The 24,824-nt window shown below is 41.7% G+C and overlaps 1 protein-coding gene across 1 annotated transcript in view; it reads right to left on the bottom strand.

Annotated features, from left to right (window-relative positions):
- Dytn (dystrotelin) overlaps positions 1-24,824 on the bottom strand; it is a 49,859-nt gene that overhangs the window by 3,330 nt on the left and 21,705 nt on the right. The window contains exons 7-11 of the mRNA XM_038338346.1: positions 24,652-24,815; positions 21,698-21,806; positions 19,925-20,055; positions 7,712-7,871; positions 5,340-5,829 (exon numbers count right to left, since the gene is read on the bottom strand). Coding sequence (XP_038194274.1) covers positions 5,340-5,829; positions 7,712-7,871; positions 19,925-20,055; positions 21,698-21,806; positions 24,652-24,815 — 1,054 coding nt within the window. The remainder of the gene's footprint in view (positions 1-5,339; positions 5,830-7,711; positions 7,872-19,924; positions 20,056-21,697; positions 21,807-24,651; positions 24,816-24,824) is intronic.

Here is a 24,824-nt window from a genome sequence, read left to right as displayed (position 1 = left end):
TAAAAGATCAAGTAATTCTAACTGCATATTGTATATTCTTATGTCATTTGAAGTTAGAAATAATCTCGACTTTTATGATTTTTTCTAATGATACAACGGTGCATGTATAAACACATTGTAATGGTCTGCCCTGCCCCTTTAAGAGACAAGCCCCACCCACTCCCTCCCTCATCCGCTGAGTCAAGCAAATCATCCTTCAGCTTCTAGCTTGAGCCTCTTCCTTTTGTCTCACGCTCCCCTAGAAGAGGAAGAGGTAGCTGCTGCTGGCTGCTCTCCCCCACTTTTTCCTCTGTTTGCTCTTCCCCCTTCTCCCTTTACCCCCTTTTCCTTCCACAACCCACTAAATAAATACCTACTTTCTCTGCATGGCTGTCTCTGCCTCTCATCCGCCACGTGGCTCCTGGAACTGTGGGCCCCTCGGGAAACCGCAGCAGCTCCTCATGGCCCACTGCAGCTGCTTGGGGAATGACGCTGTCTTCTTTTTACCATAGCTCACATAGGAATACATTTATATATAGAGATCCTGATAGCTCTTAATCATGCATTGATCCTTTACCATTATTTATTAAATCGGATCTTAAGAAGATTTAGTGTCATATACATAGTCAAACTGTTTGCTTCCAGAGAAAGAATGTTGGATTTCAGGTTCATTTAGTTTCATGTTTTTTTTGTTTGTTTGTTGTTTGCTTTGTTTTGTTCTATCTATCTATCTATCTATCTATCTATCTATCTATCTATCTATCTATCTATCATCTATCTATCATCTATCTATCTATCTATCTATCTATCTGTCATCTATCTATATCTATCTATCATCTATCTATCTATTTATCTATCTATCAATCCATCATTCATCTATCTATCTCGAGGCAGGGTTTCTCTGTGTAGTCCTGGCTATCCCGGAATTTACTCTGTAGTAAATTCTGGCCTCAAACTCACAGAGATCTGCCTGCCTCTGCCTCCTGAATACTGGAATTAAAGGCGTACATCACCACTACCCTACTTAGCTTCATGTTTTGTACTGAGTGTGAGGAAGGAACCTTGGCCAAGTGCTTTCCTGTTGGCTCATCCAGTGTTTGCTTTCCAGCCATGCCCCCTTCTCCTGCCACACAACTCCCTTCTTCTTGGAGGACAACTGAAACAAATGGTGGAAAACAGAGGGCAGTGCAGATGAGCGAGAATAAAAAGAATTTACCAGGTGTGCACGGAAAACTTCACCTCAAATGAAAAGAAATAAATAATAAAACCAGAGGTTATGTTTTTCTTTTATCATAGGAGAAAAAAATATTAAACATTTCTGTCAGGGACCATTGTCCTAAAGGATAGCAGAGGTCATTGCCCTAAGGATGTTTGCGGAGAACCCGCCCCATATCCCAACTATCTTGAGAACTATCTGTTAATGGAACCCTCCCCTTATTCCAACTATCTTGAAAAATGTTAATGGATCACATGTTTTGGCTTACACCAGGTGCTGACTGATGACCTTCTGCTACCCCGGCAAAGTTTCTACTCCTACCCCCACCCCATGTCAAGTTCCTCTTTCAAGGGCTATATAAGCTGTAACCTTCACCCTAATAAACGAGACCTTGACAAATATAATCTTGCTTGGTCTCCTTCTTCTCTTCAGCCCATGTCTTCCAGGTAGCGCCCCTTCAGAGGACCCTGAATAGCTGACCCTGCCGGCGGGGTTACACATTTCTTCATATCTAATTTTTTTCTGATAGTTTTAACCTAGTTTATTTGCTACTAACCTTCAATATTCAGAATCTAAAAAGGTTTGGGCTCTTCCTTATATATATACTTTCTCTCTCTCTCTCTCTCTCTCTCTCTCTCTCTCTCTCTCTCTCTCTCTCTCTCTCTCTCTCTTTCTTATAACTTCCATGGTCTCTGAAAATCTCATTCTCTTAGACCTGATACTAAATCACTCTATTCAGTCAATGTAAATAATGGCCTCAAAATAATCACCAAGTTTTCTGTTTCTCCTTAAAATTTAAGTAATATCAAGTTCATCTTCACTTACAAAATGTGACTTCTTAACAAAACTGCAGCCTACAAGGGCATCAACTCCTTGTCTAATTGCCAATATAGATGAATACAGTGACACTCTGTGTAAATTTTAGGCCATTATATACCAATAATAGGTATTTCTAACTTTTAAAAACAATTCTTTATATAAAAGTGAGACAGTAAAGTGCTGAGAAACTTTTGCTGTTATCTGGTGCGTCCACTAGAAGCGTGGAAGCAAACACAAGTGGCTGATAACTATTTAGTTCAACTTAATTTAGCTGAATGTTCCACATGTTCATGGGTGTGGTTATTGTACGTCTGGCTATGATTAACTTTAGTATAATGTTGGTAAGTCTGAGTAGATAATGTGTAAGTTATGGAGGATTTTTTTAAAATATAATCCATGCAACCAATGGTGAAGTGGAGTTTGAAAAAAAGATTATATCCACACCAGATTGAAAGAAGAACAAAAACTTAATTATAGCATTAGAGGAATGGGCACAGCACTTGCTTAGCATGCACAGGGCACTGGATAGATTCCCCTTCACGATACCAACTGGGAATAATGACACATATCTGCAACCCTAGCGCTGGAAAAGTAGAGAGAGGATGGAGAACCAGAAGTTCAGAGTTATCTTTCAATGCATAACAAGTTTTAGGTCAGCCTGGGCTACATAGACCCTATCTCAAAATAAACACACAAGCAAAAAAAATCTTTAGGAACACTTGAGTGAGAAGATACATTGAGAACCACTGAGGTTAACATACATACCATCATGCCTTACTCTTGAGCTACGCAAATGAGGTTAACACATACATACCCTCATGCCTTACTCTTGAGCCACGCAAATGAGGTTAACACATACATACCCTCACGCCTTACTCTTGAGCCACGCAAATGAGGTTAACACATACATACCCTCACGCCTTACTCTTGAGCCACGCAAAGAAAGATGACAGAAGAAAAGATAGCTAATGTAAATCGTAAAAATTAGCATGTTAGAGGTTTGATGAGACTGATCAGTGAGTAAGGATACTTTCTGCGTGAGCACAAAGACCTGAGTTCAAATCCCTCCCACTCACATAAAAACTTGGGTATTACCGCACTTAGGTGTAACCCTAGCACAGTAGGAGGTGGAGACAGAAGCATCGTTAGCATGTGTTGGAAGGATGCTATCCTACCTCCAGGTTCAGTGAGCAACCCTGTCTTGAGGGAATGAAAAGTGACAGAGCGGGAACCCAAGGTTCTTTTCTGGCTTACTCACCATCAGCACAGCACATACGTCATTACAAATTAGCACAGCACCTAGACTTAGAAATGCGCTTACTCTTTTATAACCTTTTAAATTTCATAATTTTCTTTTAATGGCATAACGATGATAAATACATATAAATATATTTTATGTACAGATGGTAAATTCATATAAGATATCAAAATACAAAACTAGACTATGAGGAATCTAGTGTATACACTGTGACAACTATATTCGTGACCCAGTAAAAGTTTAAAATTCAGAAACCTGCATCAACTCACTTGGAAAACAGGAACAAAGCAGAAAGCAAGGTAAAGATGCAAAAACCTAAATCTTTTCAATAAAGCCTAATTGACTAGTGACATTTTCCTGAAAAGGTGAAGTGGATATTGACTTTGTTTTGAATATTCATCATGCCCCCAAGCGTGCTTAGGCAGAACTACAGTGCATGGAACTCCGTGTTGGTTGGAGAATCAGCATAAAGGGTTTTCACCCTATCTTTGTCCTGTGACCCTGACACCTCTGAGAATTCATTTCCTTTTCGACCATGACTGTGACTTCCACTCTATTTGTAATACTTTCTATTTCATTGACCAGACGCTGCCAGGTTCTGTAGAGAGTTGACATTGTTATGTGCCTAAGTCATACCTTGTCAACTGCCATGGGCTGAACTGTAATCCCCAAACCCCCAAGCTTATATTTTAAAGTTTTAATCCCAGAACCTCAGAATATGACTATATTTAGAGATAGTGTCTTTACGGAGATAATTACAGCACTAAATGGCCTCAGAGGTTTTTTTTTTTTTAAATCTGGGGTGTGTGTGTGTGTGTGTGTGTGTGTGTGTGTGTAAAGATAAGTTAAAATGAGGTCATTGGGATGGCCTTATTCAAATATGACTAGTGTGTCTAAAAGAAGAGAAGGATGTGATCATACACAGACTAAAGGCCATGTAGACATGGACAGATGACAATAACCAACAAATGAAGGAAAGAGGCCTCAGAAGAAGCCAGTGTCACTAATGTCTTGAGCTTGGATTTGTAGCTTCCAGGACAAAGGGGAAACCATACCTTCTCTCCCCCTCGGTCCTCCTCTTTTTACCCTGCCCTGCTCCTGTCCAAGCCCCTCCCCTCTTCTCTTTCCTTTTCTTCCTCTTTCTGTTTCCTTTTCCATTTTTTTAAAAAAATTTTACTCATTTTTCTTTGTTGTTTGCTCAAGTTTCCTCCTCTGTATTGCTGTATGGTATCTGTAGAAAACTAGTATATTAACTCATAACTCTGTTAAGAAACCTTCTTCCGGTGCAAAAAAACACACACACATGTCATTTTCCCCCACCCACAAGACTCTAGATTATACAGATTTCCTATTGAGAAACTGTTAGCCACAGTAAATACATACATACATATATAAGTGTGTGTGTGTGGTGTGTGTGTGTGTGTGTGTGTGTGTGCGTGCGTGCGTGCGTGCGTGCGTGTGTGTGTGTGTGTGTGTTCTAACTAGAAAGAAGATAGTGAGCCTAGAAAACAGAGTTTTAGTAGAGGACTAAAAGCCTTCATCACTTAGCAATGACTTACAACTTAGGAGAGAGAACCCTCACTCAGCCATGCCAAAACAGGAGCATCATTATCCTCATTTTAAAATGGTGGCTTTGGGCTGCTTAGTTATGCATGGTGTAAGGTTAGTAACAACAACTGCACTTTCAAAATAATAAATATTTGCTTAACGATATGTGCTAGATGTTATAGTAAAGTCTCACATGATTGATAAGCTTTAGTGCTCGTGGTGATCTTATGAATTAGCCAATACCAGGAATTGAATTCCAAGACTGAGACATCACAATAAGTTCAGTGTTTTAACAGCAGCCTGAGTTCCTGGCCATCCCTCTCTTTTGGCTGTATAAACCTTACCTGACCAGCACTCCTCAAGGTCGATGTATATCTCTGAGAATACAAGGCCAGCTTGGTCTACATAGACAGTTCAGTGCCAACCAGGGCTACATACAGACACATGTCTCAAACACATACACACACAGTAAGCAACAAACACAACAACTCATATGACAGAACCCACAGTGCATCTTACCTGGTGGCGTGTCTAGGTCAAAGGCATCCAGGAGTCTGGGCAACAGTGTTTGTAGTTCCTCTTCTTCTTGGGCATTCCTTCTTTCACTGGCGTGGTCTGTCTCTTTCCCTTCTGAAGGTTGCAGAGCAGGACTACTCACTTCAGAGGGAGGAATCTGGGGATTGTCCTTCAGTCCCTCTTGGCCATCAGAGGGGGAGTTACGGACTTCCCTTAGCATCCTTTGTGGGTGGCCTTGTATCCGGGTGCTCTGCAAAACGACCTCTGGGGATTCAGAGTCTGCTAGAGCTCTTCCTGAGCTTGCTTGACATCTGCTGTTTCTGTCAGCCTCTGCAGAATTAGGGAGACGTTCCCATTCCAGACAGCACCTAGTGACACTCTCGATGTGGGGATAGTCTCCTCCTACCCATAGCCCATCCCTGGGTAAAGAATGATCCATCTTGGATGCTGTGTTTTGGGATGAAGATGAAGGATGGAGTGGTCGCAACATAGCCTGGGTGAAGAAAAACTTGTTTAGGAAGAAATAACTCTTACCTTCCCTGCATTACATGTCAACATCCCAATGACATTGGAGGCATGTTTCCTGCTTCACTCTCGATATTTCAGTAATTTTATTTTATGCTGTTCAATATAAATTTAAAATTCTGTAATATTGGCATAGTTCATGTAAAATGTGTCAGGAATAACCCTGGGAATTTGGGAAAACATCTAGAGCTGAGCATGTCTGGCCATAAGGTGCCATAAGGAATTTCTGAAAATGTACTCACGGGGATTGACAAAGATGGATTACTACAATAGAACGTGCTCTTAATGATAGGCCTCAGAGGTATGTTTTGAAGGACTTCACGAGAAGCTGGGGGTACAAAAGCTGAGGGGGTGTTTCACTGCTTTGAAGGTTGAATCAGGGTCCTCAGAATCCTAGAGACTCTTGTGGGAGTCTGTGGCGTAAAATGATGTCTATAACCATTCTGTGACTTGTTTGTCTATCTTACTGGCATGCGCAGGCACGGTTCACAATCAGCAACATTAACACATAAAAACTCATACAACCAGTTAAAAATAGACGGTTCCACTTCCTATCCTGTGGAACAGCAAAAGTTCCAAATTTTCTTAATCATCGGCCTTTCCAATGCTGTGTGTCATGAAATGGAAAGCACCCATGCAGTGCTCCAGATGTGTTCTGAAACAGATGTTACTGCTCAAGTCGAGGAAAGAGCGACAGATTATAACTGGTTAGACCGAGGTAGTCGGTAATGATTTTTCTCGGGGAAAAAGAAGAAGAAAATGAACATGGCACTGCCAGGAAGATGATTAACTTGATTTTCTGGCGTTTGTAACCGTCAGGGTTTCAAGCAATAATTAAAATTTTAGAAAGCTTGTATCTGCCACGGGTGAGTGGAATGGCCGTTCAGTTCTTAAATGTTGTTTTCTGACAATGCCATTGGTGAAACTGAATGTGAGAATGTTTCTTCTTATCTTTCTTTCTTTAAAAAAAAAATTGTGCAATGAAATCGGCAAGCTGTAGGAAGCTCAGTATAGCTCAGCAAGTCAATATCACCCGTGGCCAATATATGCTGCAAAATGAAACCGGGGTATTTCTGCTCAGAGAGCAGCTAGAACACTGACCGGAATTTTCATAAAGCTGAATATGAAACATATCTGATTTTAGATTTCATAATGCACCCATCCTTTAAAAAACAATTGCCTTTTGTGTTTGATGTTGTGCCCGTGGATAATACCTTAGTTATGTGAAAGGCTATAGAAAGATTTCTTTCTTTCTTTTAACTATATCACTACGTGAGACTGGATTTCTTCACACACCTTAAGCAAACCTTTCAGATTGCTCACAGTGAGGAAAAATGGGTTGGCTTTCATTAAGTCAGACATTAGAGAGGTTTAACAAAGCAAACAAGTCACTGATACTCTCCCAGGCTCTAAAAACACCCAGCTGTGGCCTGAAAATGTTACACATATTGTGGTTGATCAACTTCATATCTCAGTTAGTTAATGACTGTGTTTTTCAAACACTTCTCAAACACCTCTCAGTTGTTGGTGCTTTTCTTCATTGATGGGTGAAAATAGCAACAGATAGAACCCACAGAGATAAAGGCTCCCAGAGGAGTGCTCAATGTTTGTCTAACAATGTACAAAGAGATCTTGAGATCAAACACTACGCAGGAGCACTTGGTTCTATTCCTTCCTCTGTATGGAGGGTGGGAGTGGGCGAAGACTGGGGGAGAGGGAAAAGGGAGGAGAAGAGGTTGAGCCAAGTGCCATGGGAAGCTCTGTGAAAGCAGCCCGCCCCAGCCTGGCAGAGCAGACTTGAGGTTAGAGTTCCAGGCAGTCCAGGTAGCCGGTGGCTCTCACGTTTGTACCTGTAGGTCTTGTCTTATCTGCTGTAGTTTGGTCCATAGGTTATCCTGGTTGGTCGCGAGCTCCTGAATCTTAGTTTCAAATCTTCGATTCTGTTCTTTTTGTAAGGTGTATGTACCTTGCAATTTGTGTTTGTATCTATTTAACTGTTCTCTGAGGAGCCTGCAAAGGAAACAGGTTTGAGAAAGAGTGGAAACTCACACCCACAGCCCAGCTGGAGCTTCGCAGGTCCTCCTGGATGGTGGTCTGTACCCTGACTGCCATCTGAGTTCACCAATAGCACTTGAGGCTCACCAGAACTATTAGGATTATTTTTGACAGCATGGTTTGTTTACCAGTAGCTTATATTTACACATTGACCTTATTCATCATCGTGCCTAGCAATGCCCCATCTGGGAAGGTAATGCCCTTAGCATGAAGACCACAGAAGAGGCACACGGTTCATGAGTCACAGATCTGTTCATCCATCCTTCTCTCTTGGAGTCTCTGCTCTTTTGTCCTTCGAGGTTGTTGCTTGAGTCACCTCCTCGTTTCCTGCAATCTGTGATAACACATTACACTTCCAACAAGGCTTTTTGACTTCCCTATTACTTCCCTGTGAAGCAAAACCCCAGTCTCATCCCTGGCACTGCCTAGACCCTTTCGTTTGTTTGTTTTTCTGTGTTGTTTTTCTCTGTATTCAATTACAATCAAGTTTGGTGAGATCACAAGTTTTTATCTAGTCTCTGGCTTTAATTTCTGAGCTTACACACTTATATACTTTCTGTTTTATTTATATATTGCCAAATCATTTCATTGCACACCGTTTTTACAATTCTGGAAACCCACTAACCTTGTTTATCACCCCATTTCCTGGTTCTGGCACATAGTAGGTATGTGATTAGTATGGCTTTGTTTTTGATCAGTGCTGTTGGCACATTAGCAAAATTTGTGGGAGTAAACTCTCTGACAGTGAACAGCAACAGTCTTCCGGTTCTTCCATACCAGAGTCTTTGAATTCCTAAGTGTCAGAAGGCCTGGGAAGGGTCTTGGAACAACAGCTTGAGCTGTTACCCAAAGCACATATCTCTGAGCAGGAAGCTTGAACTCCAGTCATGCAGGAGGCCTGATTCTAAAATCCTATTTACAGCTGGAGCACCAAGCTTTTTTATATGGTGGATTTTTCAGAAGGAAGTCAGCCTCCTCAGAGGTGTGTGAACAAACACAGAGTTGTTGTTTGTCTTGATTACTAGATCATGACGATCTCTCTTTCCAAGTGGTCCACACTACACATCCTTTCTCCTCAGTTGAAGTTCCTCATTCTTCAACAGCCCCAGGGAAAGCAGGCGAAACCCTACCCGAAACATTTTTCTTTCTCTTATGTTTATTTACTTATTTGTTTGTTTGTTTGTTTGTTTGAGACAGGGTCTCACTATGCAGCAGTCTACATAGGCCAGGCTGGCCTTGAACTCACAGAGATCCCTTTGCCTCCGACTCCCAAGGGCTGGGATTAAAGGCGTGTGCCACACCTGTTCTCTACTTCTTTTAAATTTTAAATGGAGGATTCCTCCCTAGGCTGCTCTGCTCGCCATAATTTGCCTGCTTCAGCTATCTCCAGTAGTTTGAAGCCTGTTGCTTTCCAAGGAAATATCTGTTAACAAGTTCATATTATCTGAGAAACAATTCTTTCAGATGACCTAAGATCTGCCCCCTTTAAAGTTTCATATCTGCTGTTTCTTCCTAAGCAGACAGAATTCTGTGTGCATGAGGCCATCAGCAGGGGCCCAGATTCTCCCAGAAAGGTTAACAGTGCAGTGAAACAGTTTCACTGAGTGCCCAGATGCTGAAGAGTCAGGAGTGATCAACAGCTGGATGATGCTTGTCAGTGTATGACCAGAGACTGGAGCTTACTAAACAACCAGGGACTTAAAGCTGGCTGTCCTTGAGCCTGTAGTTATCTGTCCATCTCAAGTCACCTTCAGTGTTTCCTGCTAACCTGGGCCTCTGTCTGTAGGGCTTCTCTTCAATCCCTCGTCTTCAATCCCTAGGTCCTTTATGATTGTTCTACCATTATCCCAGCAATTAAATGTTAGTGGTCTCAAAGTGCTCATTTAATGGGTGAATTTGATGCCATGCCACAAGTATCAGAGAGGTTTGCTGTCTATGGCTTCATACAAACCATCAATAAAAACGAGGATGCATATAGCAGAGATGGAGCCTCCAGTTTTCATTTCTTATATTAAATCTTTCTGATCCTTTTAAATGCTTTGTAGTGATAAGTACTTTATTAGGCTACCAATGATGCATACAGCAGATATGGATTTCATAACAGAGAATAACATAGCTTAAAATTATTTTCAAGCAACAACTAACTTAAGATATATATATATATATATATATATATATATATATATATATATATATATATATATATATATTTGAAACAGGATGTCACTTTGCAGCCCTGGCTGTCCTGAAACCCACTGTAAACCAGTCTTGTCTTGAACTCACCGAGATCCACCTGTCTCTGCCTCCTGAGTCCTAAGATTGATGGTGTACCCTGACATGCCTGGCAAGAATTTTTATTTTATATTATTCCTTTATTTATTTAGTATGTGGTTGTGTATGTGTGTTGTGGTTGTGTTGTGTGGTTGTGTATGCATATGTGTGGTTATGTATGTGTATGTGGGTATGAATGTGTGGTTGCGGATGTGTGTGTGTGGTTGTGTTGTGTGGTTGTGAATGTATGTGGTTGTGTATGTGTGTTGTGGTTGTTTTGTGTGGTTGTGTATATGTGTCTATGCATGTGTGTGGTTGTATGTGTGTGGTTGTGTATATGTGTCTATGCGTGTGTGTGGTTGTATGTGTGTGGTTGTGTATATGTGTCTATGCGTGTGTGTGGTTGTGTATATGTGTCTATGCGTGTGCGTGGTTGTATGTGTGTGGTTGTGTATATGTCTATGCGTGTGTGTGGTTGTATTGTGTGGTTGTGTATATGTGTCTATGCGTGTGCGTGGTTGTATGTGTGTGTGGTTGTGTGTGGTTGTGTGTGGTTGTGTGTGTAGGTGGACACACATGCCTTAGTGAGCGTGTGGAGATCAGTGAACAGCTTGCAAGAGTTACTTCTCTCCTTGCCGCATGTGGCTCCTGGGGATCCAACTCAGGTCTTCACACTTCTGTACCAAGATCTTTGTCAGCCGAGTCAACTACACAGCATCTCTCTATGTTTGCTTCTTTCACGTAATGGCTCACGTGATCAAAGGTGAAACCATGTGGTAGCTAGCTGGATGATATTCATATGGTAGCTAGTCACACAGCATTGAGTTGCCTTTGTACCTGCACATTGAAATGTAGGCCTTCTTTGCTTAAATTATTGCTTCCATTTTTTTAAAAAAAGAATTTCATTTTTTTTTCTGTAGAAAATGTCTTTTTAAAAGCTCAGGGTAGAGCTCCTGGCTTGTCTCAACTGCTGTTCACATATCCACATGTGGCTCCTACCTATCCACATATCTACTGTGGCTCCTACCTTCCCACATATCTACTGTAGCTCCTACCTTCCCACATATCCACCTGTGACTCCTACCTTCCCACATATCCACGTGTAGTTCCTACCTTCCCACATATACACCCATGGCTCCTACCTTCCCACATATCCACCTGTGGCTCCTACCTTCCCATATATCCACCTGTGGCTCCTACCTTCCCACATATCCACGTGTGGCTCCTATCTTCCCATATATCCACCTGTGGCTCCTACCTTCTCACATATCCACGTGTAATTCCTATCTTCCCACATATCCACCTGTGGCTCCTACCTTCCCACATATCCACGTGTAATTCCTATCTTCCCACATATCCACCTGTGGCTCCTACCTTCCCACATATCCACGTGTGACTCCTACCTTCCCACATATCCACGTGTGACTCCTACCTTCCCACATATCCACGTGTGACTCCTACCTTCCCACATATCCACCTGTGGCTCCTATCTTCCCACATATCCACGTGTGGCTCCTACCTTCCCATATATCCACGTGTGGCTCCTACCTTCCCACATATCCACCTGTGGCTCCTATCTTCCCATATATCCACGTGTGGCTCCTACCTTCTTTCCCTGTGCAGAGCATTGATGGAGTCATGAGTCCTCCACAGTTCCTTCTTAAAGCTGACTATAGTCTAGAGAAGCAAGAAATTGGCAAAATGAGTTTTTAGTTTGAACTTAAGCACATTTAAAAAATTGTCATAAGAGCATGGTGATAACATGCTTTTTCAAAACAAATTGCAGTATTTTACAAACTAGCTGGTGTTTGGATTTATGTCTAAGAACAATGATGCAAATATTTACTTATGATAAGTATAGCCATGCAGTCTAATTTGCAGAGTTAATTATATACGAATATAATATATATTAATACTATATATTTGATATTAAAGTATACAAGTAACCTGAAGTAGCCTTCTGCCCACATTAGCTGCTTCTTGGATAGCTACTTACAAAGTCATTCACAACACGTTGGGCCACACTTAAGCAGCCCTTTCCTATTAGCGTGCACTCTGTGGCTTCTGAGTGACAGGGCCTGCTTTTTTATCTAAATTCAAACGTAGCCTTTGCAGAAATGACATTTAAATTATGAATATAAAAAACTAAACGTCTTTTACGTCCATATTTGTGGTGACTTGCCTGAAGATGATCTGAGTACAGAGCTAGCCACACTTGTTAGCCATAGAGGCCAGGCAGTGGCGGCACACACCTTTAATTCTACCCAGCGTCCGGGAGACAGAGGCAGATAGATCTCTGTTCAAGGCCACCCTTGGGTACAGGAGATTGACTCAGTCTAAAAAGAGAAACAGAGCTCAGACCTTTGATCCTAGCACTTGGGATCTCACACCTTTAATCCCAGCACTAGGGAGGTGGAGACAGGACTGATATGGCTGGGTGGAGAGAGGAATATAAGGCGGGAGGAGACAGGAGCTCAGGGCATTCAGTCTGAGGGTTTGTAGAGACAGGATCTTGCCTATTTGGTCTGAGCATTTGGAGAGTTGAGAACTCTAGTGGCTGACTACTGTGCTTCTCTGATCTTTCAGTTTTTACCCCCTAATATCTGACTCCAGGTTTTTATTTAATAAGACTAATTAGGATTGCATTACACATATTATTGTATGATCCATTTTTTCTGTAACTGAGAAGCATTTTAGGATTATATATATGAATGTACAATGATAGTCATAGGCTAGATACCATAATTTATGAGTCATTCCCATGAAAAGACATAAAGTTGTTTTTTAAATTTTTAAAACTTTAATTAATTAATTAATTAATTAATTAATTGTGTGTGTGCACGTGTGCCTGTGCCATGGTGCCTGTGTGAAGGTCATAGGACAATTTTGTAGAGCCAATTTCTTTTCCTCTTTTAAATGGGCTCCCAGTATGGAACTCAGGTTTTCTGGTTTATATGGCAAGTGCCTTGACCCACTGAGCCACTTTACTGGCTCTTAAGGTTGTTTTTTAAAAATTATTTAAATTATATGTAGTAAATAAAACTGTGTGGTTTTCTCGTACGGGTGTGTAAGGTTCTTTGGTCATTAGAGGTGCTACACCTACACACACACACACGAATACACACATGAATACACACCTCCTCACACACACACGAAGAGGAAAAGGCCTGCAAAGGTTTATGACACAGATGCTGGGGAACTAGGGACAGGCCCCGTCCTATGGCTGGAAAGGGTTACATTTTAAGCACATTATTTTAAACTTCAGATTTACATCTTGGTCATACTACCACAAACATTCTACATCAGTCAGAATGTACTACTTGCATAGGACTGGATAGAGAAACTGCAAACAAGAAAAAGGTGAGGAGAAGGGAGGAAGACAGGGCAGGCCTCTTTTAACTCTCTGCGGGAGAGAAGAAGGTGAAATGGCGGGCTGACTCTCTCCTCGCTGGAAGGGTCCCACACCCGGCGGGTACGGCACTCACTCTCTAGGGCTGGAGTCCAGGCTCAGCTCAGGTCAACACAGCTGACACATGGAAGCTAATTGTTTTCTTTGATTATTAAAAGCGATATAAATGATCACCCTTTGACGGTCTCCCTGCAGATCAGGCTGCATTAATTACGACTATTCTAATATTCTTCTAGAAGAATAATTATTTTATAACGACATAAAAAATAAGAACAAAAATGGAAAAATATGGGCAGGAGATAATATATGGGATAGAGTTGTATTTATGTAAAATGAATAAGTCCGAGATATCTAATATAGTCATAGTGTAGCCATACTGTTAAACATTTTTACCTTCCACACGAACAATAACAATAACCCTAAGGACGAAAGCAATGATAGATCTGAGAGGAAACTTTAGGAAATGGCAGGCCTTTCATGGCCAGGATGGCAGTGATGATTTTATGGACATATGCCTGTCCTCACACTCCTTAGCTGTAAACATTAAATATGTACCACTTTTAATACGTCATCACACTTCAATAAAGTGGTTGAAATAAATAGCGATAAAGAAAAATCTTGCTATATATTAAACAAATAACTCTCATAAAGCTGGACTCTCAAATGATACTCTCATATAAAAACAAAATGAGAAGCAATTGAGCTGGGCGGGAAACAATAAAACTCATCCCCAAATAGTGAGAATTCTAGCGTGTACAGGATCATAATAGAGACATCAATATGGAAAGGGTTTAGTTAAACAACCAAAAACAAGAGTAGGAAACCATTGTCACTTATCATAAATTTAAAAAATCAAGATAGATTTAAAATTGTAATGTCAAGAAAAAACATTTTAAAAACAGTTAAAAGTTAAGAAAATCATTTGATTTCTCACTGGAGAGCTTTCTATCCAAGCCTAAAACTGTAAGAAATTATATAGAAAATATTGAGAGCATTTTTAAGAGAAATAGAAACGCCCATACACTAAAGGAAACAGGGTTTGCTCTGACAAATGGAGAGATTCAGAGTTTGAATATACTGACATATCGAAGTGACGTACCAGAACGGGAGGGGCAGGAGAGAAGGAAGGGACGAAACGTAATTTTGGCCTTTGAAGAATGTGCAGGCAGGTTTTGTTTCACTCAATTTGGGAAAAATAAAGACAAGTGAAATTATATTTTACTTTCTTGTAAAGTGGCAGAATTTAAAACGTGGCAAAAGTTAATCTTGGCTTTAGGCAGGTTCGTGGGCTGCATTTGCTGAGCATATAATCTAGTATCCCTTTCTGAAAAGCAATTTTACAAGAAGCATGAAGAACCTTGAACGTAGTTCCATGGGCCTTTTGGGTGATTTTGCTTTAGAAATGTATTGTAGGGAAATAATAGGGTAACTACACAAAGAATAATGAAAGGAAATTTTAATAGTAAATTTTAAATTACAGTAAAAATTGGAAACAACCTTAATGTCAAACAGGAGCTAAATGAATAGCATTCTGTCCATTTAAATAACTATGCAGATGTTTTTAAAGAATTCTGACAATGGAAAACGTTCACAATATAATTTACATTGGCAACTTGACAGTATAATCAGTACATCTCAAAGTATGATCTAAACTAAACTATTCAAAAGGAGTGAAGCATATTGAAGTGTTGTTGATGTGTACACATATTATTTTCATTTTTTAATTTTTTTACTTATTTTTCCAAATTTAATGCAGTAACTGCATATCCCTAGGTGGGTATGGTAGCTCACATTTGTAATCTCAGTGCCCTGGAGGCAGAAGCTATGAGACTGACTTGAGTTCTAGTACAGCTTGGGATGTAATATTTTATGATTGAAAGTATATCCCTATTTTTCATTGTTTACATTAACATGGAGGAAATACTTTCTGGTCCGGATAATGGTTTTCCAAGCCTTGGTACATGCTTGCTGAGTGGCCCGGATGCTGTGTTTCAGTGATGCTGTCTCTCCCTTTTGGACTCACCTGATGATGTGGGTTGTCATTCGCTTGTGGAGAAGTTGGCAGTCTTTGACACAGGTATCGGGGGCATTCTGTGGCTGTCGCTTCTACTGCTCCTGATGGCCTCACAGATGCTGGGGCTTTAGGGTTTTTATACTCAATGCAAAGCCTGTTAGAAAGTAGTTTTATGAGATACTGGGGCAAATTTAGCGATTAAGTATGATAATAAGGAAAACTTTTTTGGAAAATGTATTTTTAAGATATTTACTTTTGTGTGTGTTTGTCGTGCGCACACAGAATGCACATGCACACACACATGCACACGTACACACACACACACACACACACACACACACACACACACACATGCCATAGAGCCCGGAAGAAGGCGTTAGATGTCTTGAAGCTCAAGTTACAGGCATTTATGAGCCATCCCACAAGGGTACTGGGAACCAAACTGGGGCTTTTTGTAAAAATAAAAAGTGCTTCTAACTATTTAGTCTCTCCAGCCGCACGCCCCCTTTTTATTAAAATGTCAAGGTCAGTGTTTTCTCATCAAGGAGCAATAATGTTCCACTTCCCCCCTGCGCTCTTTTCCAGACAGACTGTACAGTTGGGAGAGAGAGCGCTAAAAACATAAATAGAAAGTTCATGCTTCCTTCTTCATGCCAATCTAGGTACAAAAATACAAAGAAATTCAGTGATAATGACTCCCGGGTCATCTTGCCCAGATCGCAGACCAGGAATTCTAAGCATGGGTGTGTGTTTGTTATACTGTATCATCAGAAGAGTGCAGAGGACTCTAAGACCAGGCATACTTGATTTTACAGAGTTCCATTAAGCATTCTTCAAAAGTATTTTTGAAGCATTTTTACCATCTTGAGTTATTATATTTGAGCAAATGAAGAAAACATCAAGAGAGCAGAGACTACTGCTCACAGAGAGCTCACATTTAACAAGCAGATTAATTCCAGTTGCTTTTGCTAGCTAGCGGGAGCGAGTGTAAGACATGATGAGAAGGTATGGACAAGTGACGGGTCTGTGCTCTCGTCGACTCTGTCAGAGGTGGGTATGTGGGGCAGAGAGAGCAGCGTGTTTCCATCGGATATTATCTGAACACTTGACTGCTCCAACAAAATGCCGTACACTATGTGTATTAAACAACAGACGTCCGTGCCGCATGTTTCTTACATATCTAGAGGTTGGACGTCTGAGATCAGATGCAAGGAGGAGTTACTTCCTCATTGCCTTGAAGTTTTGGTTCATAAAGCTCGTCTCACACAGTGTCTCATGAAGAGACACCGCGGCTTCTCAGGAGCCCTGAAGTACTTCAACACGACACTAGGGGGCTTTTTTGTAACAGCGAAACCCCTTAGTGGGAAAACCTGATCCAGAATAGGTGTGTGAAAGACATTTGTGTTCAGTGTGAAAGCTGAGCTAAGGAGGCAAAACCCACCCCCGCTGGAAGCGCGGCGTGTGGGCAACCTTTGTGTCTGCCGCTCTGTGTATCTGTCAGTGCTGCGGCGGATCACGCCTCAGATTTTGCAAGCAGGTGAATGTGTAAGCAGCTAATCTGTGAATGAGTAGGAATGGTGTATTAGCTTTGCTGCAAAGACACTCCTGATTGTGTCATCCCATTCAGCTATCCTGCATGCTTCTCTTGTTCAGCTCTTGTTTTCTGTGCTTAATGACATAGCATAATTTTTATTATGCGAGTCTCATATTTTGTTAAACTTGCTCATAGTTTCTGTGTAAAATAAACTGCACTATAAATGAGAGTTTTATAGAATTTCTAATTTGTTATTGCTAATAGAGTGAAGAACTATCCATTTTATACAAATATGTTTTATGTTCCACCATTACTCAAAGCCTTAATTATAGCGTTTTCTCCTAAGTTCCTCAGGGTTTCTTTGGAGAGCATATCAACTGTAGATGCAACTGATTTCATCTTTTCTTTTTCAGCATTTTAATTTTCTTTCTACTACTTGCAAGAACTTCCCAAAATTTTTGATAATGGTGGTGATGTCTGGCACCTCACTTCCAATTATGTTCTCATAAATAAACGTGTTCTCCTTGCTGACATGAATAGTCACGTGTAAAGTAAATCTATAGCAAAAAGAAGGGGCTCTTTACCATGCAGATTGCTTGCTGAATTATTAAATAAATCCAGTATTGCCACTTAGCAATAACCATTACCTTAGAAGATGGGCATTCCTAATTTGCCGGCTTAATAGATAGCAAGGATAACCCCTTGCCTGTGGTCACATTTGTGAAATTACGACATCCACGTCCATTTCACCAGCCAGAGCTTCTGAACTCATCGAGACCCAGGCCAAGTTGAAAATTACATAATGCTATCTTGAGGATTAACCATATTTATTATATCCAGAGTAGATTGGATATAATACAATAGACTTAAATGGACCCTAGTGTTGTGTAGACCTTGCGGTTCTCTTCGTTTATCTCATCCCAGAAATGCTGTGCCCAGCGTCTGAAGGACGGGGCTGAAGGGAAGAAGGAAAGTCCCAGGAAAGCAAAGGGCGCTCATGCTGCTGCCCGAAGACAGGCTTCAGGTCCTCTGAACTGCGTCCCCTGGCTTTCTTACCCCTCCAGTCCTAACACGCTCACGATTGCATATGAATTATGATGCTCCTGAGAAGGATGAGCACAGACTATTAAAAATGCTGCTTCGTGGGGCTGGAGAAAAGTTCAGGAGGCCAAGTGCTTTCCTTGCGAACATGAGGCTCTTTGTCTGGATTACAGAACCCTCATTTAAACAGCCTGCCATGGTGGCATGCCCTCGTAATCAAGCATGAGAAAGAGACTGATCCAGGGCTCCCTGGCCAGCCAGCACTTCACTTGGCAAGTTTCAGGCCAGCGAGAGATGCTGTTTCAAAAGGGTGGTGCATGGGTCAATGGTTAAGACCCGGGTTCCTTAACTAACGAGAGCAGAGGACCAGGGTCAAACTCAGTACCCATCTGGCAGCTCACAAACATCGAACTCTAGTTCCAGGGCTTGAGTGTCCTCTAGGCTGCATGGGCACCAGGCATGAACGTCGTGCCCAGACGTGTATATGTAGACAATACACCCCATACACATACAAATAAGTAAACACATTTTTTAAGAAAAAAAAAGGGGGATCATGCCTAGAGAATAACACTTTGAGATTTTCCTCTGCCCTCTACACTGTCATGTGTGCATGCCTCTCAAAACACGTGAGCATCTGCACATACATGAACACACACATATGAATATTTATGTATATACACAAAATCGTAGCTTACATCAAGAGTGGCGGTACACACCTGTAATTTCAGTACTCAATAGGCAAAAGAAAGCGGGTGATTAGTTAAGAGGCTAGCCTGGGCTACACAGTGAGTTCAAGGCTGGCCTTGGGTACCTATCAAGACAGGGTCTCAAAAAAGCAAAACAAGACAATAAAATAAATCAAAATGTAACGATTATTTGGGGGATAATGACAGGGACACCTTTACCATTTGGTGCAGGTGCGTAAAAGAATGAGGAGTTTCATCTACAGCCTAAGTCTGGGTTCCCTCACAGAGAAGTGTGAATAGTGTTCACAGGACAGTTCTAACAGAACCCTCTAAGCTTCCTGCCGCCTTTAGTCTCAGGCGCAATTAACTCGATGGCCACTACGTGGCACTGTTGCCCATTAATTCCCCATAAACATCAAGGCTGTTTACAGAGGGGAAAAGTACTTGAATCTCTATCCTCTTCCCACCCCTTGCCCTCTGTAGAAACTTCTAGCATTAAATCTGCTGCAGGGCCTCATGGATGATCTGAGCCCAGAATAAGCAGCTGTTGAGTTCTCAGCCCTAAATGGGTCCTCTGTAGCTCCTCCTCCGAGGTTCAGGGAATATCACAGAAGAGGAAGCAGAATGGAAAAGCAAGAGAAAGGGATGGAGCGGGTAGGGCCCTGTCTTCCAGGCTCGACAGCCTGAGTCTTTGCACTCTCCAGGACCTGCTCAAGACCGGCCCCACCAGCATTTCTTCACAGGGGAAGAGGGGCTCGAGGCCCCATGCCTCCCTGAAGATTCAGTTGGAAGTTGCTGGGGCAGGGCGGTGGAGAGAAAGAGAGAAAAGGAAAGAAAGACATACATTAAAGGAAGAAGACATGAAGGTAGAAGGTGGTTCGCAGGAGTGGGAGGGGACATGGGAAGGTAAGGTGCTGAATATGAATGTATGAAGATGCTATTATAAGCCCATCATTCTGTGTGATTAATATGTGCTAATAAAACTAAACTTGAGAGAGGAAACCTGTGGATATCATATGTGCTGACTGTGGACCCAGCATCCAGGCCACACACCTAGCCACATCCCGTGGAGACAGCTGGTCCAGCAGCCACTGTCTTCCCAAGGCTCTTGTCCTGTCGGGTCTCTGGGGCAGGCTGTTTCTGAGGCTCTTGAGGAGGAGCTTTGTGCTCTCCTTTGCTGAAATCTGTAGAAATGAAAACCATTTAAAGAGGCACTGAAGGGCAGCCGAGAGGACTCAGTGGGCACTTGCTTCCAAGACTGACCACCCAAGATTGATGCACAGGACCCATGGTGGAAAGGGAGAATTGTCTTCTGCCTTCCGTATGTTGGCTGTTTGCACACATGCATGCCCTCATACAAATGTCATAAAATCAAGTCCATCCAAAACTTAAAGGGTGTCAGATCAATTTAAACATGGGCCTTCATTCCTTGGTGTTAGCCCATGATGAAGGTGTTGGTAATCAATTCTTCTGTTTTTGGTTCTTTGGAAAAGATAATATCCCTTGCTCCTAGAGTTTCTTCACATCATTTATGCATAAACCCACTAGTAGCACAAGCCTCAATGTTGAATGCCCCAAACTGCTTCAGTAAATAACTGCTTCTTAAAGAAACAGGACTCTAAAGCTGTAAGAAGGAGCAATACCGCACTGGGTTTATGGTCGTTCACATTTGTGGATGTGGATTCCTTTAAGAACAAGGTGATGAGCTGTGTTTTTATCTCTAGAAACATCCCTCCCAGGTTTACTGCTGTAGGCAATTTCAGTAGATAGTGGATCACCGGAAACCCATCCATCCGGCCCACCCGAGGAACTTCAGGATAAAGAAACAAAGATGTTCGATTTGAAGGTGTACAGCTTTTAAAATTAAAGTGTGTTAACCAGATGGCCACACGGTGTCACTATAACACCATTAAGTTGAAGGCTTCCAGGGCCGGAGTGGAAGACCAGAGGGAATGAACCGGTGCTGGCTAAGTGCAGTTTAGCAAGGTATTTAGTAAAATTCAGGAGTCTGCTTTTCCTGGAGAGAGAACCAAAAGCAATCACCTGCAGCTTCGCTGTAGTGGTGTTTGATTCACTCCACTGTGCAGATTCACTCAAAATGGGTAGCTAAAGAGACGATTTCTGTCACCCTAACTCCCAGCCACTAGGAACAGCACAATGCTTTTGCAGTTTATTTTTCTTTCCTCTTAGAACTAAATGATCTAAATCACTGTTGGTTACTAACGATTTTCTTTAAAAGTCACAAGTCAAAAAGTTTTACTTTTTCAGTGAAAACCTAGACAACATTTTTTTTTTCTTTTTATCCTAAAAGTTGGAGGTGGGGGGAGGAGGATACTTAGGACTCAGGGAAAGTCATATCAAAATCTTTCTAGAAGTATACTACAACTGGAAAGCTTTGTTGTAGCGTTCTCACCAAATCAACACCTCTTTTCTGTCTCATCCATCACGGTTTCTAATACCTGCCCCTCTAGCTTTGACAGATGTTTCCTAATGCATAGCACGAGATCAACGATCACATTCTAGCCTAGTAAGCCTGTTCTTGTCTCCAAAAATGTCTGTAAAAACTTGCAATGTAAATAAGGCACACTTATTTTTAAACTCTTGGCATGTATCAATCATAAAACACAATGAAAGGCATTATGACATCTTCGAACGGCGTGTGCTACCATTCCCTCATAGGGGCTCAGTCATACTGAGAAATGTTAAAGGTGGAGCTTGCCATTTTCCAGCTTTTTTTACTGTTAATTGGTGGAAGAAAGGGGTTTTTAATGGGATGTCTTATAAGACTGGGGTGTGAAAGTTTTACCACGCTGCCTTAGATGTTACCTGGACACACTCTATCACAGTGTGGGACTTCTGGTGGGGTTTGTTGTGGAGACCAGATAAGAAACACAGATGGCAGATGTCAAAGTTGAGACACTTCAGACAGCGGTATCTGCCAAACGAAATGCAGCTTATGTCACTATTGGCAGGAGAGCAAATGGATGGAATTCAAGCAGAGAATGAGCACCCCAAGCACACAGGAGGTGCCGGATCATACAGTGGTTACAGTTTGTCTCTTGAAGCTGACAGTTATTAAATAACCCATGTGCTTACCTATTCAAAGAAACGTGAACCTTATCTTTTTTTTGGTTTTTCGAGACAGGGTTTCCCTGTAGTTTCTAGAGCCTGTCCTGGAGCTAGCTCTTGTAGACCAGGCTGGCCTCTAACTCAGAGATCCGCCTGCCTCTGCCTCCCAAGTGCTGGGATTAAGGGCGTGTGCCACCACTGCCCGGCCCTCAACCTTATCTTAATAGTACTCTCTCTCTGTGTGTGTGTGTGTGTGTGTGTGTGTGTGTGTGTGTGTGTGTATTCATGGGCCATGGCAAATGTGTGGAGGTCAGAGGACAACTTTAGGTTCTGGAGAATAAGCTCAAGTAGTCGGGCTTAGAGGCCAACACCTTAAGTCATGGAGCCAACTCACCAGCCCTTGATGGACTTTTTTATAAGACATTTTATTAATGTGTCTTTACCCGGTAAACTACCTTTAGACTCACAAGAAAGGCTACTGAGTGGATAATACAGCTGGTTTGCTGATCCTTTCACCAAACAGAGAACCCAAGGTTTTTTTCCAATCTCATCTCAGTCTTGTAAGATTTACTTTTTTATAGACCATAATTGATAGCCCATCTGGGACTCAGTTCTTGGAGTAGGGACAATTTCTGCTCTTTATGTCTCCCCCTCCCCATGTGCACACATGTGCACTGTGTGCATGGACACTGGAGGTTGATGTTAGATTTTTTTTTGAGGTAAGTTTTCTCTCTGAGTCTGGAGCTGACTTATTCCTTTAGACTGGCTGGCCACCAGGTCCCAGGAATCCTCCTGTCTCTGTTTCCAATCCTGTTTCTTCCACTGATTCTGAGGAACACAACTTGGGTCCTCACACTTGCACATTTACCAACTGAGCCATCTCCCCGCCCCCTTTCCATGCTGCAGGAAGTTGACATTTTCACTCTTCCTGTGCCTTCTGAGCTCTGTGGTGGCTTCTGCTCTGAGGCTGTTTTACCAGTCTCGCTGGAACTAAAGCAGTTGCTTGAGCTTTGAGAGCCAAAACCACAAGTTTAAGTCTAAGATAATATATCCACACAAGTTTTAAGAGACATCACTAAAGGAAGCCGCAGACATCCCCAGAGAATCCCTCCTTAGCTCGCTTTGCCTTAGTTGTCTGGGAGGAAAGATAGTTCACCCAACCATTTTTCTAAGAAGTTTAACTTCATTTTTAACAGACAATAACATATTATACAGAAGTCTAACATGCTCCATGCTACACTCTGCTATTTTGGGTTGCCTGAGTAAGTCAGTTAAAGTCATTGATACTCAATTATAAAATAATGATTTTGAGGGAAAAACTTATTTCAATGTAAAAGTTATATCTTATGTAATTTCAAAGTTAACTTTTTATCTAGCTTAGACATACAGTGGTTATATAAAGAATGTCTTTCTGTCATTTATTGATATATCTATATCTATAGATATAGATAGTTCATTGTACATCGTAGGAAAATTTAGGTTTTACTATAATATAAAACTTTCCTTGGCCCTGCTTGCTTATTTTCCTATTGATATGGTTTATTATTTTAAGTTGATAATTGCAAAGAGTCAGATTTTGTTGCACCTTCCAAATCCATTGCAAACTCAATTCAGCTTTTCAGTAAAATTTCAACTTGATTTCCAGATTTTTAGCGGGTCCAGTGGACCTGTGGGGAATGTGGTTAGTGTCTGAACCAGGGAGGATCAGGAGCTACAAGAGGAGAGGTAGGGCAAAGTGAGCAAGCGTGAGCACAGAGGGCTCCGGCTTCCCTCCTCTCCCAGGACCTTGTCCCTTGTTAGCTGCTGGACGTCCTGGCGTTTTACCCTCGTACAGCTGCATGCCGGTGCCCGTAGTGCATGACTCACGGCTTGCCCGTGCTTGGTCAGACTTCTCATTTCCTTCTCTTCAAAACTCTGGCAGCATCTCTGATTTTACTTCCTTGTTATTTAATTTATGGAAAACCTACACCCTAATCTTTCTTTTCTTCTTCTTTTTTTCTTTCTTTTTTTGGTTTGACAGGGTTTCTCTGTGCAACCTTTGCTGCTCTGGAACTCATTCTGTAATCCAGGCTGGCTTCGAACTCACAGAGATCCACTTGCCTCTGTCTCCCAAGTGCTGGGATTAAAGGTGTGTGTCACCACAGTTTAACAAACTGTTCTTGTAGATGGCTCCAAAGTCTTTAAAGACTTATTTGGAACAAAAAAAAAGCTGTTTTATACCTTAGAGCAGTGGTTCTCAATCTTCCTAATTCTGCGACCCTTTAATACGATCCCTCCCTCATGCTGTGGTGACCCCCAATTATAGAAGTATTTTGATGCTACCACATAACTGTAATTTTGCAACTTTTATGAATTGCAAGTAAATATCTGATATGCAGGATATCTGATATGCAGGATATCTGATAAGTGACCCCTGTGAAAGGGTTATTTGATCCCCCCAAAAGGGGTCACAATCTATAGGTTGAGATCCACTGCCTCCGAGGAAAAAAACTTGGCTACTTCAGAGCTTTGAGTCAGGGGAAGAACTTAATATTTCATTGTTTAGAGGAAATAAGTTTATTTTCAACCAGGAGGCCTCAGACATGGAATTAATTATTGAACTAAAGGCAAGTGAATTCCAGATGTATAGAAAGAACCCCAGAGGTTCTCTCTGTGGCTCCATTGAACCCGTCTATCACATGACCACTTGGGAAATACGATGCTGACTGTACCTCAGTCCTATGATTGGGAAGGTTTTGCATCTGCTGCACCGCACGGGGTGAGTGAGCATTTCTGAGGTTGACAGTCGGTAGCAGGTTGGGAGCCACAGAAGTATAAGAGGCTCTGACTGTAGCCAAGACAAGAATTTCTCCTCCTTGATTCCAGAGCTCAACACCTGGGAAAG

This window comes from Arvicola amphibius, chromosome 8, assembly GCF_903992535.2.
Source record: "Arvicola amphibius chromosome 8, mArvAmp1.2, whole genome shotgun sequence".
In the NCBI taxonomy this organism is placed as follows: Eukaryota; Metazoa; Chordata; class Mammalia; order Rodentia; family Cricetidae; genus Arvicola; species Arvicola amphibius.
Note: the sequence above shows the minus strand (reverse complement) of the source record. Positions and strands in the feature narration are given on the sequence as shown.